Source organism: Salvelinus namaycush, chromosome 35 (assembly GCF_016432855.1).
Source record: "Salvelinus namaycush isolate Seneca chromosome 35, SaNama_1.0, whole genome shotgun sequence".
Lineage (NCBI taxonomy): Eukaryota > Metazoa > Chordata > Actinopteri > Salmoniformes > Salmonidae > Salvelinus > Salvelinus namaycush.
In genome coordinates, this window is record NC_052341.1 from 16,463,469 (window position 1) to 16,478,177 (window position 14,709).

General features: G+C 43.8%; 2 protein-coding genes across 2 annotated transcripts; one reads left to right on the forward strand and one right to left on the reverse strand.

The window, feature by feature from the left end:
• Positions 1–2,650: 2,650 nt before the first annotated feature.
• LOC120029717 lies at positions 2,651–7,531 on the reverse strand. Its single transcript, XM_038974986.1, has 6 exons — positions 7,455–7,531; positions 6,820–6,988; positions 6,094–6,660; positions 4,019–4,212; positions 3,523–3,682; positions 2,651–3,378 (listed from the first exon to the last, which is right to left on the reverse strand). Exons 1-6 carry the CDS (start codon positions 7,455–7,457, stop codon positions 3,236–3,238), a joined length of 1,236 nt encoding a protein of 411 aa, XP_038830914.1. The 5' UTR covers positions 7,458–7,531; the 3' UTR covers positions 2,651–3,235.
• A 4,381-nt stretch (positions 7,532–11,912) lies between these two features.
• Positions 11,913–14,304, forward strand: LOC120029591 (proteasome subunit beta type-1-B). The gene is made up of 6 exons (XM_038974872.1): positions 11,913–12,113; positions 12,494–12,601; positions 13,052–13,133; positions 13,281–13,410; positions 13,565–13,671; positions 13,951–14,304. Exons 1-6 carry the CDS (start codon positions 12,013–12,015, stop codon positions 14,134–14,136), a joined length of 714 nt encoding a protein of 237 aa, XP_038830800.1. The 5' UTR covers positions 11,913–12,012; the 3' UTR covers positions 14,137–14,304.
• The last annotated feature ends 405 nt before the right edge of the window (positions 14,305–14,709 follow it).

Consider the following 14,709-nt stretch of genomic DNA (forward strand, 5'->3'; position numbering starts at 1 on the left):
GTTTTACGCATTTTCGGCAGGATTGAACAGGCGCATCAAGTAAGACAAGGGGTGGCGCTCTATGTATATTTGTAAACAGTTGGTGCATTAAAATCTAATATTAGATTGCTGTCTATTTACCACCACAGACCGATGCTGGCACTAAGACTGCACTCAATGAGCTGTATACGGTCATAAGAAAACAGAAAAAACTCATCCAGGAGGTGGCGCTCCTAGTAGCCGGGGACTTTAATGCAGGGAAACAAATCCATTTTACCCAATTTCTACCAGCATGTTAAACGTGCAACCAGAGGGGAGAGGGGGGAAAGAAACTCTAGCCCACCTATACTTCACACACAGAGATGCGTACAAAGCTCTCCCTCGCCCTCCATTTGACAAATCTGACCATAATTCTATCCTCCTGATTCCTGCTTACAAGCAAAAACTAAAGCAGGAAGCACCAGTGACTCGGTCAATAAATAAGTGGTCAGACGATGCAGACGCTAAGCTACAGGACTGTTTTGCTAGCAGACTGGAATATGTTCGGTATTCTTCCAATGGCATTGAGGAGTACACATCAGTCAGTGGCTTCATCAATAAGTGCATCGATGATGTCGTCCCCACAGTGACTGTACATACATACCCCAACCAGAAGCCATGGATTACAGGCAACATCCTCACTGAGCTAAAAGGTAGAGTTGCCGCTTTCAAAGAGCGGGACTCTAACCCGGAAGCTTATAAGAAATCCCGCTATGCCCTCCGACAAACCATCAAACAGGCCAAGCGTCAATACAGGACTAAGATTGAATCCTACTACACCGGCTCCGACGCTCATCGAAGGGCTTGCAAACTATTACAGACTACAAAGGGAAGCACAGCCGCGAGCTGCCAAGTGACACGAGCCTACCAGACAAGTTAAATTACTTCTATGCTTGCTTCGAGGCAAGTAACACTGAAACATGCATGAGAGCATCAGCTGTTCCGGACAATTGTGCGATCACACTCTCCGTAGCAGATGTGAGTAAAACCTATAAACAGGACAACATTCACAAGGCCGCAGGGCCAGACGGATTTACAGGACGTGCACTGCGAGCATGCGTTGACCAACTGGCAAGTGTCTTCACTGACATTTTCAACCTGTCCCTGACTAAGTCTAATACCAACATGTTTCAAGCAGACCACCATAGTCCCTGTGCCCAAGAACACTAAGGTAACCTGCCTAAATGACTTCCGACCCGTAGCACTCACTTCTGTCGCCATGAAGTGCTTTGAAAGGCTGGTCATGGCTCACATCAATAACATTATCCCAAAAACCCTAGACCCACTCCAATTTGCATACCTCCCAAACAGATCCACAGTTGATGCAATCTCTATTGCACCCCACATTGCCCTTTCCCACCTGGACAAAAGGAACACCTATGTGAGAATGCTATTCATTGACTACAGCTCAGCGTTCAACACCATAGTGCCCTCAAAGCTCATCACTAAGCTAAGGACCCTGCGACTTAACACCTCCCTCTGCAACTGGATCCTGGATCCAGTCGCCCCCAGGTGTTAAGGGTGGGTAACAACATCCGCCATGCTGATCCTCAACACGGGGGACACATAGGGGTGCTTGCTCAGTCCCCTACTGTACTCCCTGACATCCAGGACCTCTATACAAGGCAGTGTCAAAATGCCCTAAAAATTGTCAAAGACTCCAGCCACCCTAGTCATAGACTGTTCTCTCTGCTCCCGCACAGCAAGAGGTACCGGAGCACCAAGTCTAGGTATCCAAAAGGCTTCTTAAACAACTTCTTCAGGATCGGTGAGTCCCCTGCGGGACGGTTGAGCTAACATAGGCTAATGCGATTAGCATGAGGTTGTAAGTAACAGGAAAATTTCCCAGGACATAGACATATGATAAGCAAAAGGCTTAAATTCTTGTTAACCTAACTGCACTGTTCGATTTACAGTAGCTATTACAGTGAAAGAATACCATGCTATTGTTTGAGAAGAGTACACAGTTTGTTTTGAACATGAAGTTATTAATAAACCAAATTAGGCACATTTGGGCAGTCCTGATACAAACATTTTCACATAAATGCAATGGTTCATTGGATCAGTCTAAAACTGTGCACATACACTGCTTCCATCTAGTGGCCAAAATGTAAATTGCGCCTGGGCTGGAATAATACATTATGGCCTTTCTCTTGCATTTCAAAGATGGTACAAAAAAAATAAGTTGTTTTTTCTTTGTATTGTCTTTTACCAGATCTAATGTGTTACATTCTCCTACATTCCTTTCACATTTCCACAAACGTCAAAGTGTTTCCTTTCAAAATAGTACCAATAAAATGCATATCCTTGCTTCAGGGCCTGAGCTACAGGCAGTTAGATTTGAGTATGACATTTTAGGCAAAAATGGGGGAAAAAGGGGCCGATCCTTAAGCCATAAGACTCCTGAACTGCTAATCAAATGGCTACCCAGACTATTTGCACTGCCCCCCTCCCCTTTTACACTACTGCTACTCTGTTTCATTATCTATGCATAATCACTTTAACTCTACCTACATGTACATATTACCTCTTACCTTGACTAACCGGTGCCCGCGCACATTGACTCTGTACCAGTACCCCCTGTGTATATAGCTTCGCTATTGTTATTTTACTGCTTCTCTTAATTACTTGTTACTTTTATTTTTTACATTTATTTTTCTTAAAACGGCATTGTTGGTTTAAGGCTTGTAAGTAAACATTTCCTGCGCATGTGACAAATACAATTTTGATTTGCGATCTCCACCAAATCATAGAAACTGTCCAAACGAGACAGACAGCAAGTAGGTCTGGTTTTCATAGTAGCTAGCTAAGGTGCGAGGATAACAAATTGATTCAAATCAAATTTGGTCTAGTATAGCTATTTAGCTTAGACAGCTAAGCTAGCTTGGCATTGAACGTATAGAACTTACGACCGGTTTGGCTGGCAACGATGCCAATAGAATGAACAACAAGCGACCCTAGATTTGTGTTTGGGACTATATCTCGAGAAAGGATGGAAATTATATGAATAAATTCATCAAAATAACATTGAATTAAAATAATGATTTACATATTTTCATAGGTTGGTAACCATTGTATTAAAGTGATAATGCCCTCAAAGCTAGAGTTTGGATGACATATTGGCACGGTTTGCTGGCCCGAGACGAATGCCAATATGTCCTCCAAACCACGGCTTTTTGGGCATTATCACTTAAATAAACCCCTCTCCCCAAGTCCATCATGGCACAGGTGCCACCACACTCCTGTCTCGTCTCCTTCTCCCTCCTTCCCGATATGCTGCCAGCTGCAACCACTTTTTCATGACAGACTCCACATCGCTCTCGGATGCTTTTGATGTTAACGGATTCTTCCGGACAACAGCTAATGAACAAGAACACAAGTGGTCGCAAAAATGTGAAAATTTAGTTGCAACAGGGTGAATTGAATACTTTAAAATGTCATGGTAATTGCATTGCAGGAAGCAATTCGTGTCATGAGACATTTGCAATTATGAGAAATCCTTACCAATCAAAACCTCTCTCAGTCGAAGAGATCCAAGAGAGATTTTCCTATTCACTCCTCTCCAATTCATGTTCTTTGCCAGCGCATTGGAAATTGTGTGCCTCATTAAACGCCACACGACATCCTTCACATCGCATCCCCCAATGAGGCTCAAGTGGTTAATCTAAAGGAAAAAAAACATTTGAATGTATCAATTGACAAACTTTAAGCCACAAGTGACTGCCGCTTTTCCCTAGGCGAGGGAAGCATATATGGTTAAGAAACTTGTATGCTAATTCTGATGAAGGTCTTTGGAGGTTGAAACGTCATGCTTTTATCCTACATAAAGTTGAAAAGTTTACTGGGGAGTGAGAGACACCCATTTTCCATTTCATAAAGTTTGTGGACATAAATCCTATTTTTCTTCCCCCTTTTTGCATATCTGAAAAATGATTTGAATCCCATGAACTCCCACTGAATCACTCTAAAAGAGCAGTAGATAAAGTGGAATGAAACTCACCAGTTTAAGTTTGAAGTCAGCCCCCTGAAGATCGGTTTCCAGCCTCTGGAGACTTTGTTGATCCTTCAATGGCAGAAGGCCTCCTTCGATCGCATATTCGGCTCCATTCTGCTGTGCTGTTTGTAAGAGTCGTAGGATGAGTGTCTGTTGTTCCAGTATCATCTCTTGCTTGGTAAGCATTTCCCGAATTAGCACTGAAAGACATTTTAAAAGGGGCATTTCACTATAACCCAATGAGGTGGACAAGAGTGCCCTTTTGCCCTCAGAACAGACTCAATTCATCGGGGCATGGACTCTAAAAGTTGTCGAATGCGTTCCACATGGATGCTGGCCCATGTGGACTCCAATGGTTATCACAGTTATGTCAAGTTGGCTGGTGAACCATTCTTCATATAAACGGAACTGTCGACTGTGATAAACCCAGCAGCGTTGCAGTTCTTGACACAAACCGGTGCGCCTGGCAGCTACCACCATACTCCGTTCAAAGGCACTTCCATTTTGTCTTGACCATTCAAACTTTGAAAGGCACACATACACAACATATGTCTCAAATTGTCTCAAGGCTGAAAAATCTTCTCTTTTTTTTTTACCCTTCATCTACACTGATTGAAGTGGATTTAACAAGTGACATCAATAAGGGATCATAGCTTTCACCTGGTCAGTCTGTCATGGAAACAGCACATTCTTAATGTTTTGTATGCTCAGTGTATATTATCATATACATTACCAGTCAAAAGTTGACACAGCTACTCATTCCAGGGTTTTTATTTATTTTTACATTCTAGAATAGTGAAGACATCAAAACTATGAAATAACACATAAGGAATCATGTAGTAACCAAAAAAAAGTGTTAAACAAATCAAAATATATTTTATACTTGAGATTCTTCAAAGTAGCCACCTTTTGCCTTGACAGCTTTGTACACTCTTGGCATTCTCTCAATCAGCTTCATGAGGTAGTCACCCAGAACGCATTTCAATTTACAGTGTTTAAAGTGTTTCAAGAACTTTGAAAGTTTCTTCAAGTGCAGTTGCAAAAATTATCAAGCGCTATGATGAAACTGGCTCTCATGAGGACCGCCTTAGGAAAGGAAGATCCAGAGTTACCTCAGCTGCAGAAGATAAGTTCATTAGTTACCAGCCTCAAATTGCAGCCCAAATAAATGCTTCACAGCATTCAAGTAACAGACATCTTAACAACAACTCTTCAGAGGAGACTGCGTGAATCAGGCCTTCATGGTCGATTGCTGCAAAGAAACCACTACTAAAGGACACCAATAAGAATAAGAGTCTTGCTTGGGTCAAGAAACACAAGCAATGGACATTAGACAGGTGGAAATCTCTCCTTTGGTCTGGGTCCAAATTTGACATTTTTGGTTCCAACCGCTGTGTCTTTGTGAGAGGCAAAGTAGGTGAACGGATCTCCGCGTGTGTATTTCCCACCGTGAAGCATGGAGGAAGAGATGTGATGGTGCTTTGCTGGTGACACTGTCAGCGATTTATTTAGAATTCAATGCACACTTAACCAGCATGGCTACGACAGCATTCTGCAGCGATACGCCATCCCATCTGGTTTGGGCTTAGTGGGACTATCATTTGTTTTTCAACAGGACAATGACCCAACACACCTCCATGCTGTGTAAGGGCAATTTGACCAAGAAGGAGAGTGATGGAGTGCTGAATCAGATGACCTGGCCTCCAATCACCCAACCTCAACCCAATTGAGATGGTTTGGGACGAGATGGACCGCAGAGGGAAGGAAAAGCAGCCAACAAGTGCTCAGCATATGTGGGAACTCAAGACTGTTGGAAAAGCATTCCAGGTGAAGCTGGTTGAGAGAATGCCAAGAGTGTGCAAAGCTGTCAACAAGGCAATTGGTGGCTACTTTGAAGAAACTCAAATATATTTTGATTTGTTTAACACGTTTTTGGTTACTACATGATTCCTTATGTGTTATTTCATAGTGTTGATGTCTTCACTATTATTCTATTATGTAAAAATAAAGAAAAACCCTTGAATGAGTAGGTGTGTCCAATCTTTTGACTGGTACTGTATATATTACTTATTGCTGCTCACCAGAAGGAGGAGAGACAGGGTGGATGTGTTTATCCTCTGCAAACACCCAATTGTCCTGGTCAAGGCACTGACTCTTGAGATTGGAGTGAGCTGTAATACCCTTCTCAGGAGATGTATGCTTTCTAAGTTGATGTTTCCTTAGTTTTTTTTTGTTAAGCCACAAACTGCAGTTGCAACATTTGATTTTCCGCTTGACTGCAGGTTTCACAGCTGGACACGCTGAACCTGGATCTCTCGCCGTTGCACTGGTTACATCTGGGGCTCTCGCCGATGCACTGGTTACATCTGGGGCTCTCGCCGATGCACTGGTTACATCTGGGGCTCTCGCCGATGCACTGGTTACATCTGGGGCTCTCGTCGATGCACTGGTTACATCTGGTGCTCTCGCCGATGCACTGGTTACATCTGGGGCTCTCGCTGTTGAACCTGGGGCTTGATAACATACTGACTCACATTGTGGAATGTGTTTGGTAAAATCACTCCTATTTACATAGGTCTTGGGGCAATATGGGCAGTGGAAATGCTTTGCTTCTCTGCACTCCAGATGGCATATGAATATTGTGAACTCTGAAATGAATAAAACAAGCAAATCAACATCCAGGACACAAACTACCTTGGTTTATATAATCATGTGATGATGACCGGTACTTAACTAGTCTAATTAATGAAAGCCTTTATGCGGCTAGTATGTGTAGCTATGTGTAACAACACTGTACATGTGCTAACCTCTATGCAGCACAGCCTTCAATCTGTGCGACTCAATGTGTGTCAACACACTGGCATAGTCTCGGGGCTTGAAAATTGAGGGCTGGCAGAAGGGGCAATGATACAAGTGGTCCTTCTGGCACTGGGATAAAACCAAACGGCGATCTGCTGCTTTTCGCACTGTGATATGCTGTCAAACACAAACATACATTATAAATAGTTTAGCAAGTCAGCGAACGTTATGTGCGTTGATAGCGAACAGTCGGTCAAGGCAAACTGACTTTTCGGTGATGATTACAGTATAACGTTAGTAGCTAGTTAAGCTATAATGCTAGCAAAGTGCTATGTTAGCTAGCTAGTTTGGTAAATAGCCACGTTAATGTTAGACAGCAATAACATGATAGATAGTATTGTAATGAAACAGGCAGGGAGCAGGTCTCGAACCCTCGACCTCCTAGCCCGAGGTCCGGCGCGCTATCGACTGTGCCGCAAAAGCATGCTCGAGCGGCAGAGTCGATTTCCGCGCTTATAAACCCAGGGTCGTTACACTATACACATATCTAGCTAAGAAAAACTTAGATACCGGAAGCTACACAAAAGGCGTAACTCAAAGTGAAACGAAAAATGCTACCCTAACGTTAATTGAAATGCCTTACCATAATCCCTAACCGCGACGAAGGCACGTTCTAGCGGATCACGTCTGTCAAGGCCGTCATCTTCTTCTTCTTCTTTGGTATCGTCTGTTCGCACATTTTGTTTGTACATGCCGCCACCTACTGTGCGGGAGTGTGTGGTCAATCACGTTAGATTTTGTGCCCCAAATTTTAAATGGGGAAAGGGGAGAAAAAAATGCACCACCAACTAACCCTACACCTATATCCCACTATGTCATAACAATTATAATAAATAACACCACTACACCAGGCCGATGGGCTGGGAGGAAATGACTCTTTCGTTCAACATACCTTGTAATTCCTCTGCAGTAAAATCTCATACACCGAAGTACTGCTCTGCAGCTGACACCACAACATCTATTTCTGTGATTTACGTTCCGTTTCTGAGGTACAGTTGATAACCATGGCAATGAATGCTAAGAAGCCAACCTTACTGAAGCACAAATTGTATCACTCTGTATTGGCCTAGAACCGAAGGCCTACTACTCACCCTTGACTCATCATCCTCTACTCTCTTCACTGCCTCAGCATACAACACCTTCTGTTCTACTCAGAATCTCCCTCCTACACACTGCTGCAAAATGACCATGAGCTTGGTATCTGAAACACCTTAGAGGGTTCGGCACAAAAGCTCTCACAGCATAACTGACATATCCTAACATGACTTTGTTAGGTAAAGACTCCGCTTTAAAACTCAAAAGGCAGACAGTGTCTTCTAAGTTTTACCACACTCACCACCGGGTCTGCGTCGCACCCAACGGCGGGTGTCACAGACACAGGGAATCTTCCATTTCAGTTGCTCCACCTCAACACTTAATGCCACCCCAGTAATCACTCCTTTCCAAGGCGCCCTGCTCCAGAGAGCAAAGCAACACACATCTTCCCTCTGCCTTCGGCACCTCTCCTTCTTCCTCACTGTCTATAACCACGTCTATACATTAACCACGCTCATGCCACACCTTCATCCACTGTTTTGTTTGCAGAACACGCACTGATGGCCTTTCTCCAATACCCAACTTCTGTTCCTTAGCCCAAATTACTAGTCTGGCTATCTCTGGCCTCTCCATCCTCGCAAAACGTGGGCTACTCTGCATCTGAGAACTGCCTTTCAAATTGTGTTGCATTATGGGGATAAAACATTTCCGACTTGTGCCTTCAAGTCAACTGCAGATTTCTCCAGTTCCTCTTCACCAACTTCATCCTGCAGCCATCGCCTGCATGTGGGGGGTTCAATTGTCAACAAATCATTAGGGTGTTTTTGTTTGACTCACGCAAACGTGAGAGGCGAAGGTTGAGAGCCATGTGTCCTCCAAAACACAACCGACCCAACCCAACCCAACCAAGCCACACTGCTTCTTGACACAATGTCCATCCAACCCGGAAGTCAGCCGCACCAATGTGTCGGAGGAAACACTGTACACCTGGCGACTTGTTCAGCGTGCACTGCGCCCAGCCCGCCACAGGAGTCACTAGTGCGCGATGAGACAAGGATACCCCTGCCGGCCAAACTCTCCCTAACCCGGACGATGCTGGGCCGTTTGTGCGCCGCCCCATGGGCCTCCCGGTCGCGGCCTGCTGCGACAGAGCCTGGACTCGAACCCAGAATCTCTGGTGGCACAGCTAGCACTGCAATGCAGTGCCTTAGACCACTGCGCCACCCGGGAGGCCCGAAAAGAGCCTTGTTGACAACATGACCGAGCTGCGCAAATGACTGTTAATCATGTAGCATCATGTTGTGGGGGTGCTTTGCTGCAGGAGGGACTGGTGCACTTCACAAAATAGATGGCATCATGATGAGGGAACATTATGTGGCTATATTGAAGCAACATCTCAAGACATCAGTCAGGAAGTTAAAGCTTGGTCGCAAATGGGTCTTCCAAATGAACAATGACCCCAAGCATACTTCCAAAGTTGTGGCAAAATGGCTCAAGGACAACAAAGTCAAGGTATTGGAGTGGCCATCACAAAGCCCTGACCTCATTCCATAGAAAATATGTGGGCAGAACTGAAAAAGCGTGTGAGAGCAAGGAGGCCTACAAACCTGACTCAGTTACACCAGCTCTGTCAGGAGGAATGGGCCACCTGCTGGGTGAATGGAGAAAAATAAGAAAGTCTGTCATCCTGTTGTTTTTTGATAAAGAGCACTTACCTACGCATGTGAAGCTTGGTTATGTAAGATACGCTGTAAGAGCTTTCGTCCCCAAACCACTGCAGTGTAAAAATTGTAAAGGATTTGTCCATGTTTCAAGTGTGTGCAGACGGACGGAGTATACTGAAGAACAATGTACAGAAAGACAACAGTGTTTCAATTGTGATGGGAGTCATGAGTTCCTGGAGTGCCCTGTAAGGGTGAAGGAGATTGAGGTGGCAAAAGTTAGAGCGGTCAATCGAATCTCCTATGCGGAGGCGATTTAAACAAGTGACGCTCGTGAAAATATGGTAATGGATGGACCACAGCCTGAAGAAATGTTTGCTGGCAGTCAAAATAAAAGAAATTGTTATTGGTCACATACACATATTTAGCAGATGTTATTGCGGGTGTCGTAAAATGCTTGTGTTCCTAGCTCCAACAGTGCAGTAGTATCTAACAATTCACAACAATACAAAATCTAAAAGTAAAAGAATGGAATTAAGAAATATATAAATATTAGGACGAGCAATGTCAGAGTGGCATTGACTTAATACAGTAGAATAGAATACATGATATACATATGAGATGAGTAAAGCAGTATGTAAACATTATTAAAGTGACTAGTGTTCCATTATTAAAGTGGCCAGTGATTCCATGTCTTTGTATATGGGGTAGCAGCCTCTAAGGTGCAGGGTTGAGTTGCCGGGTGGTAGCTGGCTAGTGATGGGTGTTTAACAGTCTGATGGCCTTGAGATAGAAGTTGTTTTTCAGTCTCTCGGTCCCAGCTTTGATGCCCCTGTACTGACCTCGCCTTCTGGATGATAGCGGGGTGAACAGGCCGGGGCTCGGGTGGTTGATGTCCTTGATGATCTTTTTGGCCTTCCTGTGACATCGGGTGCTGTTGGTGTTCTGGAGGGCAGGCAGTGTGCCCCGGTGATGCGTTGGGCAGACCGTACCACCCTCTGGAGAGCCCTGTGGTTGCAGGTGGTGCAGTTGCCGTACCAGGCGGTGATACAGCCCGACAGGATGCTCTCAATTCTGCATCTGTAAAAGTTTCTGAGGGTCTTCGGGGCCAAGCCGAATTTCTTCAGCCGCTGTTGCGCCTTCTTCATCACACTGTCTGTGTGGGTGGACCATTTCAGATTGTCAGTGATGTGTACGCCGAGGAACTTGAGGCTTTCCACCTTCTCCACTGCGGTCCCTCTGCTATTTCCTGAAATCCACGATCAGCTCCTTCATTTTGTTGTCGTTGAGGGAGAGGTTATTTTCCTGGCACCACTCCGCCAGGGCCTTCACTTCCTCCCTGTAGGCTGTCTTGTCATTGTTGGTAATCAGACCTACTACTGTTGTGTCGTCTGCAAACTTGATGATTGAGTTGGAGGTGTGAGTGGCAACGCAGTCATGGGTGAACAGGGAGTACAGGAGGGGGCTGAGCAAGCAGCCTTATTGGGCCCCAGTGTTGAGGATCAACGAAGCGGAGGTGTTGTTTCCTACCTTCACCACTGGGGGCGGCCCATCAGGAAGTCCAGCACCCAGTTGCACAGGGTGGCGTTCAGACCCAGGTTCCCGAGCTTAATGATGAGCTTGGAGGGTACTATTGTGTTGAAGACTGAGCTATAATCAATGAACAGCATTCTGATGTTGGTATTCCTCTTGTCCCGATGGAATAGGGCAGTGTGCAGTGCGATGGCGATTGCATTGTGTGCGGATCTATTGGAGTGATAAGCAAATTGAAGTTGGTCTAAGGTGTCAGGTAAGGTAGAGGTAATATGATCTTTAACTAGCCTCTCAAGCACTTCATGATGACAGAAGTGAGTGCTACAGGGCGATAGTCATTTAGTTCAGTTACGTGTGCTTTCTTTGGTACAGGAACAATGGTGGACATCTTGAAGCAAGTAGGGACAGCAGACTGGGATAGGGAGAGATTGATAGGGAGAGATTTTGGGACTTAAGGATTTTACATCTGAAGACTTGCGAGGGGTACTGGCACCAGAAGACGGCCTGCCGTCCCAGGCTCCCCTTGAGCTTGTGTAGGGATCAGCTCTGTTTTATTTTTAACAGAAACGTTTTTTGATTAAATTATATTTCGATTTTTTGGGTAGTAGTTGAGTCGTTTTTTTTAGTTTGATAAGTTTTTTATGAATTCTGTTTCCATGCCGCACACTAAATTGTGTTAACGACAATATACAGAAGAAGAAGAATGTTGAGTTGACACCCATGTTCGGATAGCCAGTTGAGTTGCATTTACCCATGACTCCAGCCAGAAGGTGGTAGAAAAGACACATTTTTGTTTTGCAGGTTGTTGAAGAAGAAGAAGCATATCCGTTCGCCATATTGCAGTGATACAGCGATATTTCTCACTTGTCTTTGGGAAGCTGAAGACTTTGCGTTTCCTCGTTAACCTGCACAATGTTTGCGACACAAGTTTATGGAGATAATGGGAAAATGAAGGAATATCACTATACTGGACCAGTAGAGCACCGATTCTCTCCATATTCCTTTAACGGAGGGTAAGCATCAATATCCAACTAGCAAATGTTAGTAAGTTAACGTTACCTAGCTAATGCTGTTGTGCAGTCAGAACGGACTGTGACTGAATGTAAGTTAGTGTCTAACTAAGTTAGTCCATGAAGCAAATAACTAACACAACTAATCGAGATCACTTTTAGCTAGTTACGTGAACAACAGACTTCGCTAGCTAAGTTACATGTTTGGTTTCGATTTCAGTTAGCTAATTAGCATACGTTAGCTATTATCTGACGCTAACAGTAGTTAGACTAGTTTCTTTATAGCTAGCTACTTATGTCACGGAGCTGATTTAATGTTTTGCCGAAACGAACTTGTTTGTCAGGGAGCCTCAAAGTCTTAACAGTTTTTATTGTGCTTCCAGGACTGTGCTTGCTGTTGCTGGTGAAGACTTTGCCATTGTGGCCTCTGACACCCGTCTGAGTGAAGGCTATTCAATCCACAGCCGTGACTCTCCAAAATGCTACAAGTTGTAAGTCAAGCACACACTACGGTATTTCCAAGGATGAGCGAAGGCACATTGTCAGATGGTGTAGTTTAACTCCACTAACTGGCTCACCATTTCTACGTTTAAACAGGCAGTCAAATTCTCCACAAAAAATATATACAAATTGGTCTTTTGACCTATCAGATCAGCTCTGAAAGAGCTTGCTGTGTAAAATCTGATGTGATTGGCCAAAAAACAATTAAAGGGGAAAATATCATAATTGGGCTGCCTGTCTAAACACAGCCTAAGTGACTCATCAATGTGTGATGTGTCATCTGTGTCAATACATCTAAATGCAGTCTTGGTAAAACGAAATAATTTGAAATGGTGGTAAGTGGAAATGGATACTGCTTGTGAACATCCATAATACATTGGATGTAAATCAATATTCAACCACTAAATGCTGTTACTAATACAGTTTTTCATTTATCACAGGACAGATACAACTGTCATAGGATGCAGTGGATTCCATGGAGATTGCTTGACTCTTACTAAAATCATTGATGCAAGATTAAAGGTGAGATCATCTTGGGCTTGAGACTCAGTTTCACTTTCATTCATAAATGTTACTTTAAAAATAGTTCGCTAAGCTGAAAGTTATGGAATACTGCTGTACACTAAGTTAAAATTTGTAAATGTTTCATTTTCAAACAAATATTTGTAGATGTACAAACACTCCAACAACAAGTGCATGACAAGTGGAGCAATTGCAGCCATGCTGTCTACAATCCTGTACGGTAGAAGATTCTTCCCCTACTACGTTTACAACATCATCGGTGGCTTGGATGAGGAGGGTATGTCTCCTGCTCTATTTCTGTTATTACTATAATCATAATGCTTGGTTAATTTTCCATGTGTAAGTTATTCACTGCATGTTTTTTGTTTTTTTTATCCACTTCTAGTCCAATATGTATTACTCTCCTGATTTGGGTTGTTTTTGCTTTTCAGGTAAAGGAGCTGTTTATAGTTTTGACCCAGTGGGATCCTATCAGAGAGACACATACAAAGCTGGAGGCTCAGCGAGTGCTATGCTGCAACCTCTGCTTGACAACCAGGTAAAGAAACAAAGGGGCATAAGTTCAGCATCACTATCTTTTAGGGCTTTGTTCCCCCTGAAGCACCTCTGTCCAATGGATTGTACTGTAATCCGACAGCACAATATGACTTGAATGTTTGTGTGTTTAAAAAAAAAAGTGATGTATTATTTGGTGGTTTCAAGGCAACTCTAGACATTCTAGTGGCCTAATCGATACTGTATTGGTTCGGAACAAACCAGTTCTTGGTTTCTGTATAGCCCCTTATCGTCTTTGTCTTTATTCTTAATTTACAATCAGATTGGATTCAAGAACATGGAGGGTGTGCAGCACCTGCCCCTGAGCCAGGAGAAGGCTGTGCAGCTGGTCAAAGATGTCTTCATCTCCGCTGCTGAGAGAGATGTGTACACCGGGGACGCCCTCAGGATCTGCATCATCACCAAGGAGGGCATCAAAGAAGAGACAGTCCCTCTCAGGAAGGACTGAACAACCTATTCCCTGCCGCTGTCAACCTCCCACTTTTGTCTATTTTTCATATTTTGGACCTATCTCCTGCTTTTCTTTTTACATTCTTGCTGAAGAAAAATGTTCCCTGTAGTTAATTTTGTCAGTGACCATTTTTATTAAACATTAAATGTTTGAAAATGTATTTGATTACAATGGAGTATGAACTGTTTAGAAAAACCAACAAACACAGTGTATAAAACATTAGGAACACCTTTCTAATATTGAGTTGTACCCTGTTTTGCCCTCAGAACAGGCTCAATTTGTTGAGGCATGAACTCTACAAGGTGTTGAAAGCGGTCCACAGGGATGCTGGCCCATGTTGACTCAATGCTTCCCACAGTTGTGTCAAGTTGGCTGGATGTCCTTTGGGTGGTGGACCATTCTTGATATGGATAGGAAACTGTTGAGCGTGGAAACTCTGCAGCGCTGTAGTTCTTGACACACTCAAACCGGTGCACATGGCACCTACAATACCCCAGTTCAAAGGCACTTAATATTTTGTCTTGCCCATTCACGCTCTTAATGGGGCACAATCCATGTCTCAAAGCTTAC

Excerpts from the sequence above, each read along its gene's own strand:
- LOC120029717 (XM_038974986.1), bottom strand. Across the intron at positions 3,683-4,018 it reads CTGACTTCAAACTTAAACTG|ATTAACCACTTGAGCCTCAT; the intron begins GTGAGTTTCATT and ends TTTTTCCTTTAG. Across the intron at positions 3,379-3,522 it reads ACTGAGAGAGGTTTTGATTG|CTGTTGTCCGGAAGAATCCG; the intron begins GTAAGGATTTCT and ends CTTGTTCATTAG.
- LOC120029591 (XM_038974872.1), top strand. The coding sequence starts at position 12,013 with ATGTTTGCGACACAAGTTTATGGAGATAATGGGAAAATGAAGGAATAT. Across the intron at positions 12,114-12,493 it reads CCATATTCCTTTAACGGAGG|GACTGTGCTTGCTGTTGCTG; the intron begins GTAAGCATCAAT and ends TTGTGCTTCCAG. Across the intron at positions 12,602-13,051 it reads TCTCCAAAATGCTACAAGTT|GACAGATACAACTGTCATAG; the intron begins GTAAGTCAAGCA and ends CATTTATCACAG.